Genomic DNA, 24,881 nt, shown 5'->3' with positions numbered 1-24,881 from the left:
ACATGGGTGGCATAGAGGTGGGCACCCTTTACCTATGTTGCGTTTCTCCCTATTTGGGGGCTGGGCAATTGATGGCTCGCGTTCATCATCGCGGAGGAGTTGCTTCAGCTTATTATATAAAACGTAAAAGTGACAAATATTTCAATACAAAAAAAAAAATCTAAATGAAAGATGAGCCCATGTAATGGCCCGAGTCGCGGATAACCTCGAAGGCCTAAAGCTAGATGATAACTCTGGTGTGACGCTTGAGAGTACCTACCACTCGGGTCTCGAGGGCTCGAGTTCGAGGGCGTGTTGTCTAGAAAAGTAGTTTGATCCCGAATACATCAGTTTCTCCTGTGCTTCGAAAAGTACCGATACCCTCACGACAAAGTAAAGCAAATCGCTGAGCATCACAAGCCTCCATCTCGGTTGTTTGTTTTGGTTTAATTATATTTGAACTGTAAATGCGTAAGTCATTCGTTCACCTTAATTCGTATCGAAGTGAAAAAAAGTACTGTGTTAGGTCGATGAATCAACGTTGTATGTTGGCGTACGCTGTTAAAGATACACTTTTAATTTTCCTCTCAAGGCATAATCATTTTTTTCTTCTCTCATCTGTAGGCGGTATTCTGCTATACAAGGCCACACAAGGGATTAACGAACGAAAATGGAATAGATACTTTAAGAAAGCGTTCAGAGGAGAGTTATAATAACGAACGAACAAGCGTAAACACCAATTCCGTTAGAAATCGCTCAAATAAAATTAACGAACGAAAAAACTAATAGTCCCCTAATAAATCACTCAGACGGAGAGATTAACGAAGAAAAAATACATTATCCCGGACAATTTCTAGCGCTATTTGGCTGTAATTTGCAGGGACAGGGGATCAAAGAAGGAGAGAATTGATAAATACCTTTAAACATCTCTCAGAGAGGAGATTAACGAACTAAAGAAAGCATAATCTTCATTTGACTATGATTCGCCTGGCATAGGAGATTGGTGAACAAAAGAATCAACAATTCCCCATTGAAACCGCCCAGACGAGGAGATGAAAGAGATAAAATAAAGAAAAATTTCCTTCGAAAGCTTGCAAGGCTTGTTTACCTATATCATTAACCAGGAAAAGTAATCCCCTTACACAGTTTCCAAGGGTCATCTGACTAATTTATCAACATAAGGAGATTAAGGAACTAAAGAACAAATACATTCTTTTTGGACATTGCTCACACGAATGAGATTAATGAAGGAAGAAAAAGTAACCCCTAAGACGTTGAGCAACCACGACGAACCACTAACAGAAGACACGAGAAGAGAACAGTAAGGTGAGAGGTAAGAGGAGGGCGAGGCGGGAGAGGGTGTTGGCAGGGGGAGATGCATTACACCCATTGTAGCTACAGGTGAGGATGCAGCCAGTCAGTTGCTCGCCGCCAAACTTGAAGACACCACACTGGGAGTCCATGTTCTCCAGCACACACGTTCGGATCACCAGGGACTCGCTCGTCATCACTGCAAGGCGAAGAGGTGGTTACTCTGTCGCTGTCATTCTTATCACATTGTTATTTGAAGAACATGACCAGTATACACTTACTGAGGCGAGCCAGAAATTGAACAGGCCAAAGCTACAAATATTAGAGATCCTTTTGAGTTTGAGAGAGAGAGAGAGAGAGAGAGAGAGAGAGAGAGAGAGAGAGAGAGAGAGAGAGAGAGAGAGAGAGAGAGAGAGAGAGAGAGAGAGAGAGAGAGAGAGAGAGAGAGAATTACATAGAAAATCAGACCACACAGACCCCATGGTCCAGACTAGGTGGTCTGTCCTTAAACCTAAGTGAATCTACACTAATCAGATGGCTCCAAAACGTTGCTTTTCTACTCTAGTTAATATTAAGTTTAAGAGAGAGAGAGAGAGAGAGAGAGAGAGAGAGAGAGAGAGAGAGAGAGAGAGAGAGAGAGAGAGAGAGAGAGAGAGAGAGAGAGAGAGAGAGAGATTGAGAGAGAGATAGAGAGAGAGAGAGAGAGAAAATCAGACCACAGACCCCATGGTCCAGACTAGGTGGTCTGTCCTTAAACCTAAGTGATTTTACATTAATCAGAAGACTCCAAAACGTTGCATTTCTACTCTAGTTAATATTAAGAGAGAGAGAGAGAGAGAGAGAGAGAGAGAGAGAGAGAGAGAGAGAGAGAGAGAGAGAGAGAGAGAGAGAGAGAGAGAGAGAGAGAGAGAGAGAGAGAGAGAGAGAGAGAGAGAGAACGAACGAATCATAAGACTGCTTCTACCAATAGTGGCCTGCAAGTGGCTAGGTCACATGGGTGACATTTTGTGATCAACTCTATGATAAAGGGAAGAGTATTCGGTGGTCTGTAAATTCGGACCACAATTTTTATATTTCAATATACGTAATATACCTGAATAATAATTGTTGATGGAAACTGGATGTTATAAAGCTAGTAGACCTCAACGCTATATTGTTTCGGTAACAATTCGAACCAAATAAAATATCTGTTTCAGGATTTTACGTCCGATAAATGTCCCGAAGTTAAAGGCCTAGAGAGGGGGGTATGCGACACTCTACCGGCAGTGGCCCGTGATTGGCTGGCGCACGTGGACACCATTATGTGGATAAAGGAGGCCTTGCCACCATGTAAATATGGATGATTGCTAGCTGTTCTTAAGGGATTATCTGCTCAATATGGGGTTAAGCTATGTGTTAGGCTTGAGTTATATAATAAATGTGGCTTCACGCTTTATAGGTTCTTCATGAACCAGAAAGATAGGAATTATAAGAGGCAAAACTCCATGGGGAAAGTGGTTACCTAACGACAGCTTCCGAAAAATACATTGTCTGCCCAAATATAGATTGGGTCATAAGTTGATAGATGTGACAAAATGTGTGCTGTTCGTGGAGAGAACATCTGATGTATCAATAGCATCAAAATCATGGTGTAGCCGACACGTAGCAGATATTTGTATTTTCACACCCCTAGAGGTAGAATACGTGTTTTACATTGTGCATGTAAACTGTAAATTAGTACTTGCCCGGGTTTAGGTAAAGATCCTATTGAGTGAGAGCCATGGCCCTGGTTCTACCGGAAGCATGCATATTGCATATGTACCTTGTTGAGTGACTTGCTCTGCGTATAGATCCTGTTGGACTTGGCCACTTTAATGTTTGTAAATTGGTTCATGAGAGACAGATAAATGGAGACTGTAAAATCCCCATGGTCCCCAACACATCTCTCCCTTTCAAGGATTTCTACCCGAAGTCAGTTTACACGTGGCCGTAAATAAGGAATGATGACTGTCTGTTTATCTGTCCGTCTGTTACAAAAATACATCCATAAAAGATAAAGACATTACCTCCAAGTACATAAATATAACATCCATATGTGAATATCTCAAGCTGATAAAATTTCTGAGAAAATTTGGTAAAAACTTACAATTGTGATAATTGTGATAAAAACTGACTAACAGAATGACCCAGGACACCAAAATAAAAACAAATAAAACCGGCCTGTACTCTGAGGGCAGACCAGAAAAAGACTAGAGTATTTCCAAGAGAAACTGGCGGGTGGGGTAGTGGCGGCTGCGGGGTCAACCCTGCCCCGCACCTTGCCACACACTATCAACACCTCTCGCTTCCTCTCATATGTCAGCTGTTTACTACCTTTAAATGAATTTAATTAAATAATTGGATAATCCAATAAGGTCATATAGTGTTAAGGGGAGGTTTCCACTTGGGTGTTTCCCATGTTAAATGACTTGTCTTCTTTTCAATTCTCCTCCCTTATTTCTTAACCGATTTGCTTCATTCAAAAAGCATTTTATTCAGGAAGGATGAGGGAAGAAGGTGGAGTCCTTTATTGTTAATAAAAAAGGAAATATATATTTTTTTGTTCGATGACAAAATATAAAATAAAAAGACAAATATTTTCTAAAAATCAAAATGAACTTCAAAGAAAATCTAGCAGACTCTCAGTTGTTCCTTTTGTATTGTTTCATAACTCTGAAGCACTGAAACTAGTATAACAGTAAATGCCAAGGAGGAGATATTTTTTAAAGTGCAAAATCATGGTTTTGAAATACCAAGTGATGAAGTTTCAATTTTTTTTAATTTTACCTACTCCACCAAGGGACTTGAAATCCACAGGATATATACATCAGGATATGAAGAAAAAGCAGACTTGGTTTCCCTTACTTACTTAATATTGATTGTGTAAACAGGCTGCTTTGTTTACCCAAGATTACGTCGTTTTTACGGGATCATAACTCCATGTACTCGAATTTTACCATATTTCGACGTATTTCAAAGCAAAAACCAGTGTTCTACTGTGTAATATTAATAAAATATAATTAAAAAAGACATCTGAAGCGGATACATAAAGTAATTTGTTAAATTTATGAAAAAAATGATATAAATCGATTTTTCACGGATAAATACGAAAAATATTAGTGACTGCTAAAATTTCCCATTTTATTAACCAGTGGTGCGACTTGGTCATGACAGACCAAGAAAAAAAAATCCTAAAATTAAAAAGTGGTGAAAACATGAATTGCAAGCCCGTAGCGCCGCGCGGAAGCTCATTCCAGCACGTTGCGATGCATGTTTCATACCACTACAGAACAGACAGGAAAGGCCGATTGTAAGGAGGAACCATCATTTATATACCAGGATTTATCCCTTCTGACCTCCTACTCACCCACTCCAACAGTGCTTGTGAAGTCATTGTTGTATCTATCATGATAAAAAAGAAAACTATCATAATAGCAAACATATATATGCCACCAGACAGCTCCCCATGGGAAATGAAAGACATACTTGATAAACTCACTAACTGCCCACAAATTAAAGACCTTACCAAAGAACTAATAATAACTGGAGACTTTAACCTCCCATACTGCACTTGGAACATGCATGGTACCATGGAAACTGGAGCCAATAGTACGAAAGGGAAACTTCTTGATAACTTAATGGAACTATTCCTACTGACCCAACTAGTACATACTCCCACAAGACAAAATAACATACTAGACCTTATCTTAACTAATAACCAGAAGATTGTGACGGACATCAGTGTATCACCAACCATCCACTCTGACCACAACATTGTTAAAGTATGTACAGATATGACCCACTCACAAATGGACTCATACACACAAAAACCTATACCCTACTCTGACTTAAATCTGCACAAGACTAACTGGAAAATAGTGAACTGCTCCCTTAAAGAAATAAACTGGAAAGAAGAATTCCAAGACCTTAATACTGAGAAGTGCTGGACTACACTGGAACAACACTTAAAGAGAACACTATATGACAACTCCCCAAAGAAAAAGATAGAGATACCCAGAAAGAAGCAACTAACAAGGGAACATAAATGTAGAAAGATACTGATGAGAAGAAGAACCACGGTGGAGAAAATATTGAAGATAAGGAAAAAATATAGCCAATCCAACGGCGAAGCTTAAAGAGCTGAAAAGGAAATATGTGAACTGGAAAGAAAAATCAAAGAGTCACATGAAAAAGAAACTACCATTAATGAGAGAAAGCAGTGAATGCAATAAAGACAAATAGCAAATTCTTTTTTAATTATGCCAAAAAGAAAGCAACGTTGAAAAGTAATATTGGACCACTAGTATGTGAAGATAGACAGCGGACTACTTCGTCACCCCAAGACATGGCCAATATCCTGCAAACCCAATACGTGGAAGCATGGAGCACTCCTCTACCCGACAAGAATATGGCACAGGACAGACTAGACCAGGACACAACAACCATACTTGCAGATATTCAAATCAAGATAGAAACATAGAGGCAGCGATCGATGAGATGAAAACCTCAGCTTCACCGGGCCCAGATGGTATTGGGACCAACATTTTAAAAGAATGCAAAGAATCCTTATCCACACCACTACAAATACTCTGGAGAAAATCACTTGATACAGGAGAAATCCAAGAAATATTCAAACTGGCACAAATCACACCAATCTTTAAAGGAGGATCTAAGAAAGAACCAAAGAACTATAAACCCATCTCTCTGACTTCCAACATCATAAAAACTTTTGAAAGAATATTAAAGAAACACATGGTAAAATTCTTGGAAGATAATCAACTTATAAAAGACTTTCAACATGGCTTCAGAAGTAAATGATCTTGCCTCACAGAACTGATTGACTACCACAATTCTATCCTGAAATATATGGGAGAAAATCTAAATGTGGATGCAATATACCTAGATTTTGCAAAAGCTTATGATACAGTAGACCATAACATCCTCCTACAAAAAATCAAAGCAATTGGCATAAGAGATAAGATATAGGAATGGATCAGAACATTTCTTGACATCAGAAGTCAGATAACATATGTGGAGGGAACAGCTTCAAGAAGTGAAAAAGTAGTGAGCGGTATCCCACAAGGCACAGTCATTGGCCCTGTCTTATTCTTAATAATGATAAATGACATCAACTCAAACATTAGCAGTCAACTCCTATCATTCGCTGATGACACCCGAATATTCAAACCCATAGATAAGATTGAAGACAGTCTCCAGCTCCAAGATGACCTGGATAAAATCTACAAATGGGCAGAGGAAAACAACATGAGTTTTGACGAGGACAAGTTTGAATTAGTAAGATTTGGTAAAACAGACCGCCTCGTTACAACATACCAAGACCCCGAAGGAAACAATATCACAAGAAAATCACAAGTGAAGGGCCTTGGTATAATAATATCTGAAGATGCCACATTTGACAACCACATAAGAAAGACTATCTCAAAATGCAGACAACTCATGGGATACATATTCAGAACCTTCAAAACGAGAGATCCACAAACTATGACAACACTATGGAAAGCTCTAATTCTCCCCCACATTGACTACTGCTCTCAACTCTGGGCACCCCACAAACAAACCCATATAATGCAACTAGAAGGCCTCCAAAGAACTTTCACCTCCCGCATCAAAAACTATCATGAGCACACAGAGGAATAAAAAAATCATGACTATTGGCAAAAACTAACAGAACATAATTTGTACTCAGTAGAGAGGAGGATAGAAAGATACCAAGTAATATACACATGGAAACTACTTGAAGGACAACTTACTCCACCCAAAACAGAGACAATAACCCCCAATAACACCAATGATGCAAGAACCGGAAGAAAATGTGTCCAGTACCACCTCCCATCTAAATGCCAAGCTAAAGTAAAGACACTCCAATACAACAGCATCTCAAAAAAGGGGGCCAGACTCTTCAACCACCTCCCCAAAGAGCTGAGAAACATTACAGGGGTGGAAACAGAGGTGTTCGAGAGGGAACTGGACAAATTTTTGGCATCAATCCCGGATCAACCAGGTGTCTCGGGATATACTGCAGCACGACCAGCAACTTCTAACTCCATCACTTCCCAGCTGGAATACATGCAGCAGTGTAAGGGGTGGCGGCAACGCCGTGGCCCTGCCTCAACGTACATCGAGGGTGTAACGCTCTCTTGAGGCAGAAGCACTTCAAGGTAATTTCAAGGTATTATTTTTTCATCAGATTCATTCATATACCAAAAAAATGAGAAAAATTCACAGAATTTTATAAGCCATTTTTTTTTTTCAAGTGGAAACCTCCCTTTAAGATTGTTTCGTTTTTAGGATAATAACAAAGATTTTATATAAATACCACGACAGTTGACAACAATGGAATACACCGATGTCAAGCGTCGTGGTATTTATACAAAATGTTTGTTATTATCCTAAAAACGAAAGTCTTAACACTATATGACCTTATTGGCTTATCCAATTATTTAATCAAATTAATTTAAAGGTAGTAAATAGCTGACATATGAGAGGAAACGAGAGGTGTTGAGAGTGTGTGGCAAGGTGCGGGGTGGGGCTGACCCCGCAGCCGCCACTACCCCACCCGCCAGTTTCTCGTGGAAATACCATATGACCGATGTCACTATGGGTCTGGTGCTTCCTTGGAGGCGTTACTGCTACCCGATGAAAAAAAGTTGACAAGCATGGCGAATTGATGATAAAACTGACTGAATGATGGCGAATTGGTGATTAAAAACTGACTGAATGAAGGCGAATTGATGATATAACTGACTGATTGATGGCAAATTGATGATACAACTGACTGAATGATGGCAAACTGATGATACAACTGACTGAAAGGTGACAAATTGATGATACAACTGACTGATTGACGGTGAATTGGTGATGAAACTGACTGAATGATGGCGAATTGGTGATAAAACTGACTGGATAATGGCGAATCAGTAAATTACTTCAATAATTTATTAATGTATCTGATATATATATATATATATATATATATATATATATATATATATATATATATATATATATAATATATACATATATATATATATATATATATATATATATATATATATATATATATATATATATATATATATATATATATATATATATATATATATATATATATATATATAAGCTGCGTTTCTTTCATCCAGCCTTAGCTGATTAAAATGTCGAAAACACTAATCACGATAATTATGATAATTATTACAATCTCAAATCGAATGATGACTAATTGAATGATGATTGAGCATTCACACTGAAAAATAAGCCCGCCTATGCCTTGGGGGTAGGCCATGAGTGCTTTCACTACCCCGTTACCCGGAAGGATTCTCCCGCTTCCTGCGGGGTAATCAGACAAAATTCAATAAAACTAACTGAATAAATGATGGCGGTCGTATTCAAAATCATATGTCGGCCAGTTTAACCGAAATTCTTTGCAACAGGTTGTTTAATTATTCCAATAATTTATTAGTATATCCACAAACAACCATTCATGCAAAAGAATATAAGCCACGTTTCTATCCAATCTTAACTGTTTAAAATGTCGATAATAGAGTGATCATAATAATGATAATTATTACAATCTCAAATTGAATGACGACAATGATAGACATATCTCTAACCTGAATTAAGACGATGATGACACTCTCGAAAGAGCTCTCAGCTGATGACGGTAAGGACAACCTCCACTAACCTGATGTCCCGATGATCTTGACGCAGTAGTTGGCAGGGAACTGTCCGATGTGACCCTCCTTGGGCACCTGGCAGTCCTGAGAATAGATTGAATACGCCGGGTGGTAAGGGTCCTCACAACTGACATCAGACTTGTTCTTAGAGGAACAAACGTAGCAACTGATGCCCCGCACACCTGTTAGGAGAGACAGAGAGAATGGCAGGGAATTTATCGAAGTGGCTGATGATAATGTATATATAATAAGACAACCATACTTGTGAGTTTGACTGCTTAACTTACCTTTGCCCAGCGCCAAAAGGTGAAGCAGCAGCAGCACTAACTGACAGCAAAGACCCTTTGGTACGCCCATTGTCTGGAAAGAGCAGGAGAGACTACTAAATAAGGGTCATTGGTTTCATAGGGAGTAGGTAGGAAGACACCTACCGAAACGGGCGTAAGCCACTCCCGGTGAGAAATATATGGGAGGCGAGGAGGGTGCTGCAACCCCTTCAAAGACCCTTCCCGTATTCTCATTTTCCGTTTCCCTATTGTCTCATCAACACCAGAGAGTAGTTCAGTATGCTCTCTAAAGACAGATCCTCTTTCTTTCTACACCACACTACATATTACATGGAACATACACACAATTTCCCCAATTTTTTTTCAAATTCAAAATGGCGAATAATCACAGAGCCTTGGAGTCCCCGCCTATGGGGTGGACCACAAATTCCCCCAGAAAGGACTCCCCTTTAGGCTGCCGACTTAAGAGGTGTCTTGATAACTCCTCTGACCTCGTTTTGATCAATATCTGCAACATTCGCGGTCTTTGTTCCAATTTCCATTCTGTGGAACACCATCTCTCCTCCACTAAACCTCATCTTCTTTTTCTCAACGACACTCAGGTCTCGGAGGCTACTGACAGCAATCACTACTCTGTTCCCTCCTACTATCTCTATCCTAAATTTCAATCCAAAGCTGGATGTTGCGTCTACGTGCGCAAAGACATCGCTTGCTCGTGCCCACGACCTTGACTATTCTGAATTTTCCACCATCTGGCTAAGACTTCACTGTCACTCTATTACTAAATACATCTGTGCTGCCTATCTCTCACCTAAGTCTACCAACTATGTAAAATTCTTTGACTATTTGAACTCTAAAGTGGAGCACATTTTGACCCACTCTCCCTTCGCTAAAATCTCCATCCTATGAAATTTCAATGTTCACCACCAGCCTTGGCTTTCATCCTCTTTCACTGACCCTGGTGAACAAGCCTACAACTTTGCTATCCTCAACGATCTAAAGCAGTTGGTTCAGCACCCTACACGTATTCCCGACCGCCTTGGAGATACGCCCAACATTCTAGACCTCTTCCTAACCTCTAATCCTTCAACTTACTCTATCAAACTGTTCTTTCCGTTGGGGGGCTCCTTCGAACACAATCTTATTTCGGCAATCTGTCCTATCGCTCCTGTACAGCCTCAGGACCCACTGAAGAGGCGATGCTTCTGGCATTTTGCTTCCACTCGGTAGGACGACCTGACGATGTACTTCTCCGATTTCCCGTGGAAAGATTACTGCTTCCAAGAGAGAGACCCCTCTGTGTGTGCCCAGCGCATCACAGAGGTGATTGTCTCTGGACTGGAGGCACACATTCCATGTACTTTCTCTACACTTCATGCTAAGAAACCTTGGTTCTATCACGCTTGCTCTCGTGCTATCAAAGATAGAGAGGCAGCTCACAAAAAGGTACCAGAGCCTTCGCACTCCTGCTAATCATGAGTTCATGACCTTTACATTTCCCCCCGGAATCGTGCCAAATCTATTCTCCGACTTACCAAAAACTCTTTCCTTAATAGAAAATGCCGCAACCTTGCTTTTTCTAATTCTTCCCGAGACTTCTGGCACCTAGCCAAAAATATCTCCTCCAATTTCACTTCTTCATCTTTCCCTCCTCTCCTTAACCCTGACGGCAGCACCGCCGTCTCATCTATCTCTAAGGCTGAACTCTTCTCTCAAACTTTCTGTGAAAACTCTACTCTGGACGATTCTGGGCATATTCCTCCTACTCATCCCCCCTCTGACTCCTTTATGCCTGTTATTAAGATTCTTAAGAATGATGTTTTTTATGCCCTCTCTGGCCTCAACCCTCAGAAGGCTTATGGGCCTGATGGAGTGCCTCCTATTGTCCTTAAAAAAACTGAGCTTCCGTGCTGACACCCTGCCTGGTCAAACTCTTTCGTCTCTGCCTTTCAACATCTACCTTTCCTTCCTGCTGGAAGTACGCCTTCATACAGCCTGTGCCCAATTAAGAAGGGTGACCGTTCCAATCCCTCAAACTACCGTCCTATAGCTTTACTCTCCTGTCTATCTAAAGCTTTTGAATCAATCCTTAACCGAAAGATTCAAAAGCACCTATCCTCTTCTGATCTTCTATCTGATCGCCAGTATAGGTTCCGCACATAACGTGGCGACAGCAAAGATGCGTAGCTGGCCACACATAACTTAGGGGACAGCAAAGATGCGTAGCTGGCCACACATAACTTAGGGGACAGCAAAGATGCGTAGCTGGCCACACATAACTTAGGGGACAACAAAGATGCGTAGCTGGCCACACATAACTTAGGGGACAACAAAGATGCGTAGCTGGCCACACATAACTTAGGGGACAACAAAGATGCGTAGCTGGCCACACATAACTTAGGGGACAACAAAGATGTGTAGCTGGCCACACATAACTTAGGGGACAACAAAGATGTGTAGCTGGCCACACATAACTAGGCGACAGCAAGGATGTGTAGCTGGCCGCACATAACTTAGGGGACAACAAAGATGTGTAGCTGGCCGCACATAACTAGGCGACAGCAAGGATGTGTAGCTGGCCGCACATAACTTAGGGGACAACAAAGATGTGTAGCTGGCCGCACATAACTTAGGGGACAACAAAGATGTGTAGCTGGCCGCACATAACTAGGCGACGGCAAAGATGCGTAGCTGGCCGAACATAACTAGGCGACGGCAAAGATGCGTAGCTGGCCGAACATAACTAGGCGACGGCAAAGATGCGTAGCTGGCCGAACATAACGTGGCGACAGCAATAATATGTAGCCGGCCGCCCATAAACGCAGGCGACAGCAAATATGCGTAGCTGGCCGCACAGAAACGTAGGCCACAGCAGGTATGCGTAGCTGGCCGCACAGAAACGTAGGCCACAGTAAATATGCGTGGCTGGCCGCACAGAAACGTATAGGCCACAGCAAGTATGCGTAGCTGGCAGCACATAAACGTATAGGCGACAGCAAATATGCGTAGCTGGCCGCACAGAAACGTATAGGCGACAGCAAATATGCGTAGCTGGCTGCACAGAAACGTATAGGCGACAGCAAATATGCGTAGCTGGCTGCACAGAAACGTATAGGCGACAGCAAATATGCGTAGCTGGCCGCACAGAAACGTAGGCCACAGCAAGTATGCGTAGTTGGCCGCACAGAAACGTATAGGCCACAGCAAGTATGCGTAGCTGGCCGCACAGAAACGTATAGGCCACAGCAAGTATGCGTAGCTGGCCGCACAGAAACGTAGGCCACAGCAAGTATGCGTAGCTGGCCGCACAGAAACGTAGGCCACAGCAAGTATGCGTAGCTGGCCGCACAGAAACGTAGGCCACAGCAAGTATGCGTAGTTGGCCGCACAGAAACGTATAGGCCACAGCAAGTATGCGTAGCTGGCCGCACAGAAACGTATAGGCCACAGCAGGTATGCGTAGCTGGCCGCACAGAATCGTATAGGTCACAGCAAGTATGCGTAGCTGGCCGCACAGAAACGTAGGCCACAGCAAGTATGCGTAGTTGGCCGCACAGAAACGTAGGCGACAGCAAGTATGCGTAGCTGGCCGCACAGAAACGTATAGGCCACAGCAAGTATGCGTAGCTGGCCGCACAGAAACGTATAGGCCACAGCAAGTATGCGTAGCTGGCCGCACAGAAACGTATAGGCCACAGCAAGTATGCGTAGCTGGCCGCAAAGAAACGTAGGCCACAGCAAGAATGCGTAGCTGGCTGCACATAAACGTAGGCCACAGCAAATATGCGTAGCTGGCTGCACATAAACGTAGGCCACAGCAAATATGCGTAGCTGGCTGCACATAAACGTAGGCCACAGCAAATATGCGTAGCTGGCCGCACAGAAACGTAGGCGACATCAAATATACGCATCTGGCCGTACATAAGCGGAGGCGATTAAACGTAGCTGGCAACACATATACGTATAATTATATGAGCGGCCGAAAAGATGCGTAGGCCGGAATGATACGTAGGCGACAGCAAATAAACGTAATGGCCGCACCCATACGTATAAATATTGGCGGCCCCAAGACTACGCAGGCCACCGCAAATATACGTAGCTAGCTAAGTGTCTGATGGTTAGGTTTGAGTCGACGCACGTCTGGAACACGGCAGCTAGCCACGCCCGCGGTCCGAGCAGGGGTATGATAAGGGGAGCGGGGCGAAAGTGAGTCAAGCGGCCTCTGACACTCGTCACAACACAGTCGTTAAACACATCCGTAACACGGGGAGAGAGGGCACCGGTCTCCAGGGACGTAAGCGAACAAAATGGACGCTAACCACTCGTCACAAGCTCGGCCGTCCCTGGCACCCGTAACACGGGGAAAGAGAAGTCTGTACCGGGAAGAGTGATTCTACATGAATCACATACCTCCAGAACTTTGCATTTCTATTTTAGTTAATATTGAGTTGAAGGAAGTGTCGGTCGAGATTGTTTTTAAAGGAGTCAATCGTGTTACACTGGACCACTGAAGGTGCCATGGGATTTTATTCCATTCTCGCACTACAACGTTGGTGAAGGAAAATTTGGTGCAGTCTGAATTTATTTGTTTACATTTAGAGTTTACAGAGAGAGAGAGAGAGAGAGCGTTGTAGTGTTCTCTCTCTAATGGGACTCCCATGAAACTTGGCATTGACCAATGACCATGTCATCTTCAATATTTACCGAGAGATGTCTTGGCTGCTTCGTCTTGTTTTTTTCGGCAAGCAGCTATTTTTACGATATTTTCTGAGAGGGGCTGCGTCTCTTGGTTTTCCAGGCCCTCTTCTAGAAATAGATGTGGGGTGACACGGAATTTTTCCTCTTCCAGCTCCTGTTGTGCACACATCAGATCCAAGTTTATGCAGGAGGCTATTAACATATTCGTATATCTGAATAACTGCAATCTTTTAACTGCTGTACTGGGGGCTGCCACAGTATCTGCGTTACCGTTTCCGTCCGTCCTGAAGTGAGTGATAACCCGTTTCCTTCCCCTCCCTGATTACTGATAAAATTTATCAGTAACTTTTTGTAGCACTGTGATGAGTTCTAGTGCGCCTGGGCCCGAATTCACAAACAGACTCAATAACTACGAACTAACATAACTACGCACTATTGATTTAGCTACCGAAGTTAGTGTCAGATTCACGAAGCAAACCTTAGATTGTAGTTAGAGGCGCGCTAAGTCAGCGAGGCCGCTGATTGGTTGATGACGTCATTGGCCTTGCAGCGAATCGCAACCACGTTTACAGAACCGTCAGCCAATCCCAGGGAGCCCCCTCCAGCTGCTGGTTCAAGAAACCCATTCTCTTTTCCATTTTCTTCCTTTCAAGGCAAACTGTACTAAATCGTAATCTACGAATTCAATTATTTCGTTGTTTGCTGCACATTTGCGTCAAAGTAGCTCTGCTGTTCGATGTCTTGTTACCTACGAACATGCTTAAGATGAAGAAAAAGAAGATACGGAGGAGATTGAGGCAGGAAGAAAGCAAATAGAAATATGGGACAGATATCGAGGCAGACAGAACGAAGGACGGAAGGAAGGAATAGGGAAAATTAAGACTGTCTTGCCATATCTGCAGCCCAACTCATGGGATAGCTGTCACCCGACAAAGGTCCATGGTCCCTCCACGGATGGGGGCGGTGTCACGGGCAAAATTAAGCCCCGGACATCCACATGCCTCTGTTATCTTAGCTCAAGCTCGTGTATGTGGGGTTCTTTTCGACTGATATGGCGTCTAGAACTAGCATAATCATCATTCTTTATTATGATGACAAAGACCATGTCAAAATTTGCCTCATTAAAAAAGAAAGTACATAAAGTTCTGCAGCTTTCCCTCGTCGCCAAGCCATCCTCCAGAGCAGCACTCCGACACCCATGATCGCACATTCATTTTTCTCAGAAAATAGGATACCAATCACATATACATCAATATATTTCCACAGGTGAATACTTAGGGCATGTTCACACCAAGTTGCGACACCTGAGATTCATTAATAATGACAGGGGAAGGAAAAATATAGGCCCCTGTCATCGATAAAATTGAGCCTCGGGCAGAATTGAGTCTGGGCATCTATTTGCCTCGGATTATTCTTCGCTATTATATATTGTAAGATCGTTCTGTTGACATGTATGGGTAAATGAACGCTTTCTGTATCTACATAAAGAAGGAAAACGCAAAATTCTCCCTAGTAAATCAGAAATTACATAAAGTTCGGCAACTTTTCCTCGTCGCCAAGCCATCCTCCACGGCAGGCAGAGGAGGGAGGCCTGGCAATCCCCCGGCCGGGTGTTGCCATACCGCCCACACTTATCATATACCTCTCAACGGGTGCATATCTCAACATTTTATAAAGAAATGGGCCTCCTCTACTCGCAAAGTTATATTTCAAGTTGAAAAACGCGATTTATAAGCATTTATACGTAAATCTGATAATATTGTTAGCGTTACCGTCAGCTCCGAGGCAGTAGTTATTTAACAACAAATTTAACGTCACACAGAGGGCGGTAAACGTTTGTAGATCCGCGCGCTAACCCGTGACGTCATCGATTAGTTTGTAGTTATTTTTGTGAATCTCAATCTTCTCAAAACTACGCACTAAGGGCCCAAAACTACGAACTAAGCCTTTGTGGATCCGGGCCCTGGTGTCTCTTCCTCACCCTCAGGGATCTTGTTTACTTTTTCCACCTCAGTCTGGTCTTCTTAATATTTTTGGGGCTTTAGCAGTGGTGTGTTCTCTTTCATCGGTGAATTGTAACTCTAACAATCCTCTAAAGAAACTCACTGGAGGAGTTTTTTCCTCCCCCACTGCCACTGATGCCAGTCACCGCCTGTTTCCACATGTGGAGGTGAAAACTAGGGGTGGGCAGGTACCAGTACCGGTACTAACGGTACCAGATTGCTCGGTACCGGTACCAGATTGCTCGGATTTATTTATTTAATTTATTGATAATTCTTCATGTCCGATATTTTTTTTTTAGGTTGCTAATAAATATTGTTATTGTTATTACACTATGATCGAGTAGATCCATAATAACTATACATGCTATTTTTTTATCGAAAAAATACATATTCACTTCATTCAGAGAGAGAGAGAGAGAGAGAGATCCCCACTCAGTGAGTGGATATCTCGGTGATATGGGTACTCGATCATAGTCTAATAACAATAACAATATTTAATAGCAACCTAAAATTATAAAATAATAAAATAATGGAAACGGGAGCTGTAATGGAAACGGAAAGCAGGACAAAATGGTGGGAACTTGGGGAGACGGTCAGCGAGGCAGTGACTCAGCGTCTCCACACAGGGCCTATACCGCGTGATACCACATGGAGGCGGGCGAGCGCCGAGCGTAACTAAGATCCAAACGGTACCGGTACTACCGGTACTCAAATTAACGGTACTTGCCCATCCCTAGTGAAAACCTGAGGCAGAACTGCCATGTTAACTTCTGAACAGGCAGCTTGGTGTTTGCATATCGAGCCATTATGCCCTTTATTACACAAGCCGGGGGCAGGGAAGGGGAAGGAAACGGGTTATCACTTACTTCAGGACGCACGGAAAAATTGGCCCTCTGCTGCACTTTCTTTGAAACCTTTTTTTTTTTTTTTTTTCATATTTATCCCCTAGTACCACTAGGGGAAACTGGCCCTTGTCCGAAGACGGGCCATCCCCCCCTGCACGAGGGAACACGGGCCTTTGCCAAAGGCGGCCCGTAGCAGAATGCCGACAGACCGACTCTATCGGCGATCGAAATCTAGCGGACCAAGTCGGTCCGTCGGCGAAGACTGGCGTGTCTTTTTTTTTAAGCCTTTTAAATAAGAACTATAATTTTGGTTTTCACAGTAAGAGAACGTTCCTACGGTACATTGTAAAACGTAACAGTAATTGCTAGAACCTGACAAAAAAGTAACAAATTGAATGCGTTTTATCAATTTTGTAACATTATGGTCAGCGTCGTATAAATGTACAGCTTATCTAAAAAAGTAACAAAATGTTACTTTCGTAACATCACTGGGACACTGCCACTGAGTGGCGGGGACAGCTACGGGCAGGGGAGGGGTGTGGCAACGACTGTACATGGTGCCGTCTACCGGGAAGTGAGAAGATAACGAAAACGTAAATAAAGAATGGGTAAACTGCCATTACGGCATTATTTTTGACAAAACTTGTATGTATATATATATATATATATATAAATATATATATATATATATATATATATATATATATATATATATATATATATATATATATATATTTTATTTATTTTTTTTTTCCAGCCAAGGAGACAGTTCAAGAGCACAAAAAAGTAAACATTAATAAAAAAAAGCCCGCAACTCGCTGCTCCTAAAAAGAATCCAAAGAGGTGGCCGAAAGATAGGTCAGTTTCGGGAGGAGAGGTGCCCTGATACCCTCCTCTTGAAAGAGTTCAAGTCGTAGGCAGGAGGAAATACAGATGAAGGAAGATTGTTCCAGAGTTTACCAGCGTGAGGGATGAAAGAGTGAAGATGCTGGTTAACTCTTGCATAAAGGGTTTGGACAGTATAGGGATGAGCATGAGTAGAAAAAAGAGTGCAGCGGGGCCGCGGGAATGGGGGGAGGCATGCAGTTAGCAAGTTCAGAAGAGCAGTCAGCGTGGAAATATCGATAGAAGATAGAAAGAGAGGCAACATTGCGGCGGAATTTAAGAGGCTATCACTATGAGGAGGAGAGCTGATGAGACGAAGAGCCTTAGCCTCCACTCTGTCCAGAAGAGCTGTGAGTGGAGCCACCCCACACATGAGATGCATACTCCCTACGAGGGTGGACAAGGCCCCTGTATATGGACAGCAACTGTGCAGGGGAGAAGAACTGGCGGAGACGGTACAGAACGCCCAGCCTCGAGGAAGCTGATTTAGTAAGAGATGAGATATGAAGTTTCCAGTTGAGATTTTGAGTTAAGGATAGACCGAGGATGTTTAGTGTTGAGGAAGGTGAAAGCTGGGTGTTGTCAAAGAATAGGGGATAGTTGTTTGGAAGATTGTGTCGAGTGGATAGGTGGAGAAACTGTGTTTTGAGGCGTTGAAGGACACCAGGTTCTTCTTGCCCCAATCGGAAATAATAGTAAGGTCTGAGGCTAAGCGTTCTGCAGCCTCCAGCCTTGAGTCGTTAAGTTCCTGAAGGGTGGGTCTTCTATTAAAAGAAGTTGAGTAATGCAGAGTGGAATCATCGGCGTAGGTCCCTATACTGTCCAAAACCCTTATGCAAGAGTTAACCAGCATCTTCACTCTTTCATCCCTCACGCAAGTAAACTCTGGAACAATCTTCCTTCATCTGTATTTCCTCCTACCTATAACTTGAACTCTTTCAAGAGGAGGGTATCAGGACACCTCTCCTCCCGAAACTGACCTCTCTTTCGGCCACCTCTTTTGATTCTTTTTATAGGAGCAGGGAGTAGCGGGCTTTTTTTTATTATTGTTTCCTTTGTTGTAAAAAAAAAAAAAGTAACAATCGGTAGGTCACGCCCGGGTCAGTTGACAGAAGGAGCGTCACGGCTGTATGACAGCTGTCACAAATCGGTTTTATTTTGTACCCCTAATTACTCGGAAACAACGATCTAGCATCAACTTAGCAGAAGTGGACGGGTTAACCGGCAGTATTGTACCATATGTACTAATTATTGATTGTTGGATCCCACCTCCCCTCTCAGTGAATACTGCATAATTATTTTCGTCTATTATAATAAATGAAACGACATTTCCCTAGAGTTGCTTTACTACTATAGTCTGTTCAGAGCATGAAGTCGGTTCAGGGTGGAGCTGGTATCGTCGTTTACCTCAAGCCATGCTGCCAAATCACCCTTCGTACATGCGTCTCTCTCTTATTTCCCATCCATGTGCTATTTGAAAGTGATATTTTATATATTCTGTATATAGTAAAGGAAGCTACATAGTACAATGAGTGTCGATGTTTAGGATTATAACAAGGATTTGTATAAATTCTATGACATGTGGCAGCGATTTTTCCCATGTTGCTACGTTGTGGTGGTGGTAGTGGTGGTGGTGGTGGTGGTCGGTGTGTACCCCTAGGTCCCTTCCCCGGGTCGAGAGGGAGAGAGAGGGAGATAGAGAGAGAGAGATAAACAGGTGGGTTGTGGGTGGGTAGGCCGGGAGAGAGTGCTAATCTGATAATTGGCGGTCGAACTGGCAGAGCTGCAATCATGGGAATTCTGGAATCTGCCACACCTTGAACCGACTTCATGCTCTGAACACGCTATAATGTCTTTTTCCCTAGGTTATAATGTGGGGGTTCCACGGGGGGCGCAGCCCCCTCTGGTTAGGAGAGGGGTCGAGGGGGGCGAAGCCCCTCTCAGTTAGAGGTTAGGTTATGTTAAGTTCGGTTGGGGTAGTTTAAACATATTGAACATGTGGTGTGGGCCGTCGAAAATTACACTGCGCGGGACGGATTGGTACGGCGGCGGTGAGGGGGTGGAGGGTTCCACTGCGATAACCATCCAATGACACGCCCAACACTCGTCAACAGACTGGCTGCAGCGGCTTCTAGGTTATGTTGTAATAGATTAAAAGAGTATACGTTAGGGACTTTCCTTACTTTCGAGACTATATAAGTCCATCGAGTCTAACTTGAGCCCTGTGGCTTGGTCCGGGGAAACCCCCACTGTTTACAGATCTAGCGATGAACTGCGCATGGCGATCTGTCTCACTATTAATCTCTACGTTATCTATTTATGGAATATATATACATTCATAATACGACTGCATGGTGTTATAAATGGCTTGGGATTAGAGGGAAAGAAACGACTCGGTAAACCTTCCATATCACTTGGCACCGTGGCTCATGCGACTTTGCCGCCTGACGGACCTTGGCAACAGGCGCCAGGCCGCACCATTCAGCGTTACGCCACAATGGACAACTCAAGTAGATATCACTCTCGCGCCCTCCATAGCCATGGAAAAGAGAGAGAGAGAGAGAGAGAGAGAGAGAGAGAGAGAGAGAGAGACCCTCTCTGAGGAGAGTAATGGAGTGATGTGGCACCAGCGCGGTCTCTCCCTGAGTCACGCCCAAGGGCTCAAGTTAAAATCGATAGACAATAGGGAATTTTCCTATTTTATGTATTTTTTTGGGGAAATTTTGGAAGCCCATTTTTCAGTGATTTTGCCTTCCCCCCAAAAAAAACCGGTTCCCCACAGGTCCCCAGGCTTGTTTTAGGGGGTAGGGGGTCTGGAGTGGTAATTCTTGAGATTTACCATCTATTATAACATAACCTAGCAGCCGCTGCAGCCGGTGTGTTGACGAGTGTTGGGCGTGTCACACCCCCACCACCGCCGCCCAAATCCGTCCCGCGCTGCGTAATTTTCGACAGCCCACACTTCATGTCGAATATATTTAAACTATCCCAACCGAACTTTACATAGCCTAACCTCTAACGGAGGGGCTTCGCCCCCCTCGGGCGAGAGGATCAGCCCCAGTCATAGTAAGCCATAGTCAGCTAGTGGTCAGTGAAGAGTCAGAGTGAATTGTACTACTAAGGAAGAATATTAAACCACAGAAGCTGTGCAAGGTGTTTTACATATCTCCCTCCCACGGAGTCTCCTGACGGCGACACGGAACCCAAGTAACACGTCCGGCATAACATTGGCGTCAGGAGTGTAGGCATTTGTTTTTTCGCCATGGAGACTCGTTCCCAAGCTGCCCAGAGGGACGACATGTTGACTGAACTTTTGGAATCCTTGAGACTACGGGGGAGAAACAAGAAAGAGCACTCCACGAACTCAAGGAACAACAAGAAAGAGCACAGCAACAACAAGAAGGAACACTCCAAGAACTCAAAGAACAACAAGAAAGAGCACGGCAACAACAAGAAGGAACACTCCAAGAACTCAAAGAACAACAAGAGCACAGCAACAACAAGAAAGAGCACAGCAACAACAAGAAAGAGCACAGCAACAACAAAAAGGAACACTCCAAGAACTCAAAGAACAGCTGGAAGATCGCTTCACAGGATTACAGCTACAGCTAAAAGCAGTACAAGATGAAAGTGAGACAGTGCGAAGAGAAATGATTGAGGTGACCACGAACTTGGGACAACGCCTGATAGAAGTGGAGAAAGAACACACAAATCTTCAACAAGAGATGGAGGTGGTACGGGAGACGACACATAAAGAAATATTAGAAGTAAGTGACAGAGTGAAGGCCCTTGAAAACTGCTTGGCTGGAAACGGACAGCCAGTGCCTGCAGGGGCTAGTTGTACCCAAAATGCTTCTCCTACGCAAGTCCGGGGTAGTTTGAGCTCTGTTTTGCCTTTTTGGACCCTTCTTTTCCTTATATTTAATCAACTCTATTATCACTCATTAATTACTCCATAAATGATCTCACCGTCTCGTATCCCTGGTAGCGTGATCCGGCTTAAGTTGTTATTGGAGACTGGTGTTCGGGGATAAACAAGGGAAAAAGTAAATATACATTTATTTAAAATTAAATGAAAGTAATTGCCTTACGCAATATTCTATGCTCAGACGATCATAACGCTGGCATATTCAGCAATGGATACAACATATGACAAACGACATGTCTTTAAACATAATACTACAATTTGTGCTCAGTTGTTGCCAATAATAATAACACTCGTCATTCCACAAGCAGTGGTTTGTTTCTCTCTGCTTACATCACAATATTTAAATACTCTCCTCACATCCTGATAACACATTCCTATAGTATAATCTACTACAATTTCACGGAAGCACCAAATTATACCACACCCAGTGCTTTCTACCTTTGCTTTACATCGCAAACAAATAATCACGATCCTGTCCCACTCACAATCCTACTTCACATCTCCTACATTATAATCTCCAGGACAATACAGTCGGTTTCCCTTAGATTCTCGAATTTCTACTCACGATTAAGATCACAACAGCCATTCTCAGCTGAGTGAGTAGCAAGTCTGCTTGAAGCGAGTGCAAGGCTCGGTCTGCCCATATCCCTGTTGTCTAGGTCACATTTTTCCTTGCTTGAGGCGGAACTACATCTTTGACACGCCTTCATTTTCTACATAACCAGTAGCCAATACTTCCTGTCAACAACCATTGGCTCGCTCATTATGTTATATTGTTTACTTCTCCTACTATTTGTTATTTCACTCTTAAGACACTCCCACAGTGACTTCTCTTTTCAGTTATTCGCTTATAGCATTTCGTCACACCGCACGTGACATGTTAGAGTCCTCTTGAATGGTTATCCACACTTCCTGACCACGCCTACTGGGTATCTGCTTTCTGTATGTGGGTCTGGGTATTTTCCATAACCTCTCAGTAGTGTTAGTGCTTATCAGATGTTTACAACTTTGTATATCTGACTAATTGCTTTCCTTCCCTCTCCTATCATATTTACAATTCTTGTCTCCATATCTCCACTCGGTATTTGCCTCTGATTGGGGTCACTTTTAATTAACTGTGCTGCTATGGTCGTCTTCTGTTTGTCCATATTCTGGGTCCCAACAGCCTGAGTTTACCCCCGCGAAAAGTTCCGCCAGACCCATGAGGCTGCTGGGGTGGCCTGTTAGTAAGAAGCCTCAGGAGTTTGATGGCAAGGTCCCCTGGGAGGCTTACCTCGCTCAGTTTGAGCTGTTGGCAGCTCGGAATGGATGGGATGACCAAGAGTGCGTGGTTCAGCTGGCCACTAGCCTGAAAGGGACGGCGCTGGAGGTCCTTGCTCAGCTCGACAATGCGACAAAGGGCAGCTACAGCGGGCTGGCACAGGCGCTGGAGCAACGATATGGGACCAAGCACCAGAACGAGCTCTTCAGGGTTAGGTTCAGAACCCGCAACAGGAGGCGCGGCGAGTCTCTTCAGGAACTCGCTCAGGACCTTGAGAGCATGGCGCACAAGGCATACCCAGGTGCCACCCCTGACCTACTGACGGTTTTGCTGCGTGATCAATTCATCGATGCCCTGGACAGCCCTCAGCTGAAAATACAAGTGAAGCAAGCTAAGCCAACATCAATGCAGGAAGCTCTGGCACGTGCCATGGAGTTTGAGTCCTTTGTTAGGTCTAGCTTGTCAAGCTTCAGGGACGACTCGACTTCTGGCTTTAGGGCACGAAAGGGCGCTGTCAGCGACACAGACAGGTTCCAAGGAACGTGCTGGTACTGCGAGAAGGTTGGGCACGAGGAGAACGAATGCTATAAAAGGAAGAAGGAATATGAAGGTGGCGCTAAGAAGAAGCCCAGGGAAGGACCCAAGTACTAGACCTGTGGAGGAAAGGGGCACTGGAAGAATGAATGTCGGAAAAATGTGCCCCCGGCGAGGGACCACCACTCGGGAAACTAAGGAGGACTGGTTCACGGGGGCAACGACCGGTCTGTCCTGTACATGTCCCGAAGATATCAATGTGCAGGAGAACCACCATGACGAGCTGCCAAGTGGAGGGCAAGGTTGACGGAGTGTTGTGGCCTGTGGTCGTCGACACAGGCTCGGAACGCATACTGGTGCGGCCTGACGTGGTGAGGCATCGTCGGCTTCCTAAGACGTCGCATCGACTGTGCGGAGTCACTGGACACTATGCAGAGCTCAGAGGCCCAGTGGACGTGAAGTTTGAGCTCGGAGGAAAGGAAGAGTTCCTCTCTGTCTGCGTGGCTGATATGGACGACCCCTGCATCCTTGGTATGGATTATCTTGTCTTCCACTGGTGCGAACTGGACTTCCGCGCTAAGCAGCTGACTGTAGGAGGAAGGAGGATGCCACTGACGACTGTGAACAAGGAGGGCCTGCCAGTGACGGTCAAGCGCACCACCATTATTCCTCCGAGGTCAGAGAAGCTGTTACCCTGTCAAATTACGGGTGCTCCCCCAGCTAGTCTGTGTGTGGTAGAGAGTGGAAGTCGATGCCCGGTAGAAAACGGGGTGATTGTAGGCAGTACTTTGGCAGACCCTGCTGCAGCGGAAGTGCCTGTCGTCGTTGCCAATGTCTCCTTCAGCCCAAAGAAAAGAAAACAAGGGACCATGGTGGGGTTGTGCCAAGAGATCGACCAGGAACCGAGAACCTGTGTCTGCAGGAGAACCTTGACGAAGCCCTAGGAGGAGCTGCCCGACTACCTGCGCGATTTGTTTGCCAGGAGCTCCCAGTGTCTGGAGGAGCCCCAAGTGGAACAGCTCAGGGAGCTTCTCGTGAGGAATGCAGATGTGTTTTCCACAGGAGACCTGGTCTTGGGGTGTACGGACCTGGTAGAGCACCACATCGACACAGGTAGCCACCGCCCAGTAAAGCAAGCTCCTCGAAGGATGGCACCAGCCCGTCGCAAGGAGATGGATGAGGTGATGGATGACCTCCGGCAAGAGGGGTTAATCGAGCGGTCCAGCAGCCCGTGGGCGTCTGCTGTAGTGCTCGTCAGGAAAAAGGACGGTTCCCTCAGGTGCTGCGTGGACTACCGAGCCCTCAACGATCTTACCATCAAGGATTCATACCCACTCCCACGGATCGACGACACGCTCGACGCTTTGGTGGGCTCCAAGTGGTTTTCAACACTAGATATGAAGTCGGGGTATCACCAAGTCAAAATGGCGGAGCAGGA

The 24,881-nt window shown here is 44.1% G+C and overlaps 1 protein-coding gene across 5 annotated transcripts in view; it reads right to left on the bottom strand.

Annotated features, from left to right (window-relative positions):
• Nucleotides 1-1,239: 1,239 nt before the first annotated feature.
• LOC126990339 (uncharacterized) overlaps nt 1,240-24,881 on the bottom strand; it is a 41,063-nt gene continuing 17,421 nt past the window's right edge. For 4 of the 5 annotated variants that reach the window (XM_050848916.1, XM_050848914.1, XM_050848915.1 and 1 more), the window contains exons 2-4: nt 9,290-9,362; nt 9,011-9,184; nt 1,240-1,489 (exon numbers count right to left, since the gene is read on the bottom strand). In XM_050848916.1, coding sequence (XP_050704873.1) covers nt 1,275-1,489; nt 9,011-9,184; nt 9,290-9,359 — 459 coding nt within the window. In that variant the 5' untranslated portion in view covers nt 9,360-9,362 and the 3' untranslated portion in view covers nt 1,240-1,274. Of the gene's footprint in view, nt 1,490-9,010; nt 9,185-9,289; nt 9,363-13,993; nt 14,234-24,881 lie in introns of those variants that run through there. The other variant, XM_050848917.1, reaches the window with a different exon arrangement.

Source organism: Eriocheir sinensis, unplaced genomic scaffold (assembly GCF_024679095.1).
Source record: "Eriocheir sinensis breed Jianghai 21 unplaced genomic scaffold, ASM2467909v1 Scaffold1563, whole genome shotgun sequence".
Lineage (NCBI taxonomy): Eukaryota > Metazoa > Arthropoda > Malacostraca > Decapoda > Varunidae > Eriocheir > Eriocheir sinensis.
Note: the sequence above shows the minus strand (reverse complement) of the source record. Positions and strands in the feature narration are given on the sequence as shown.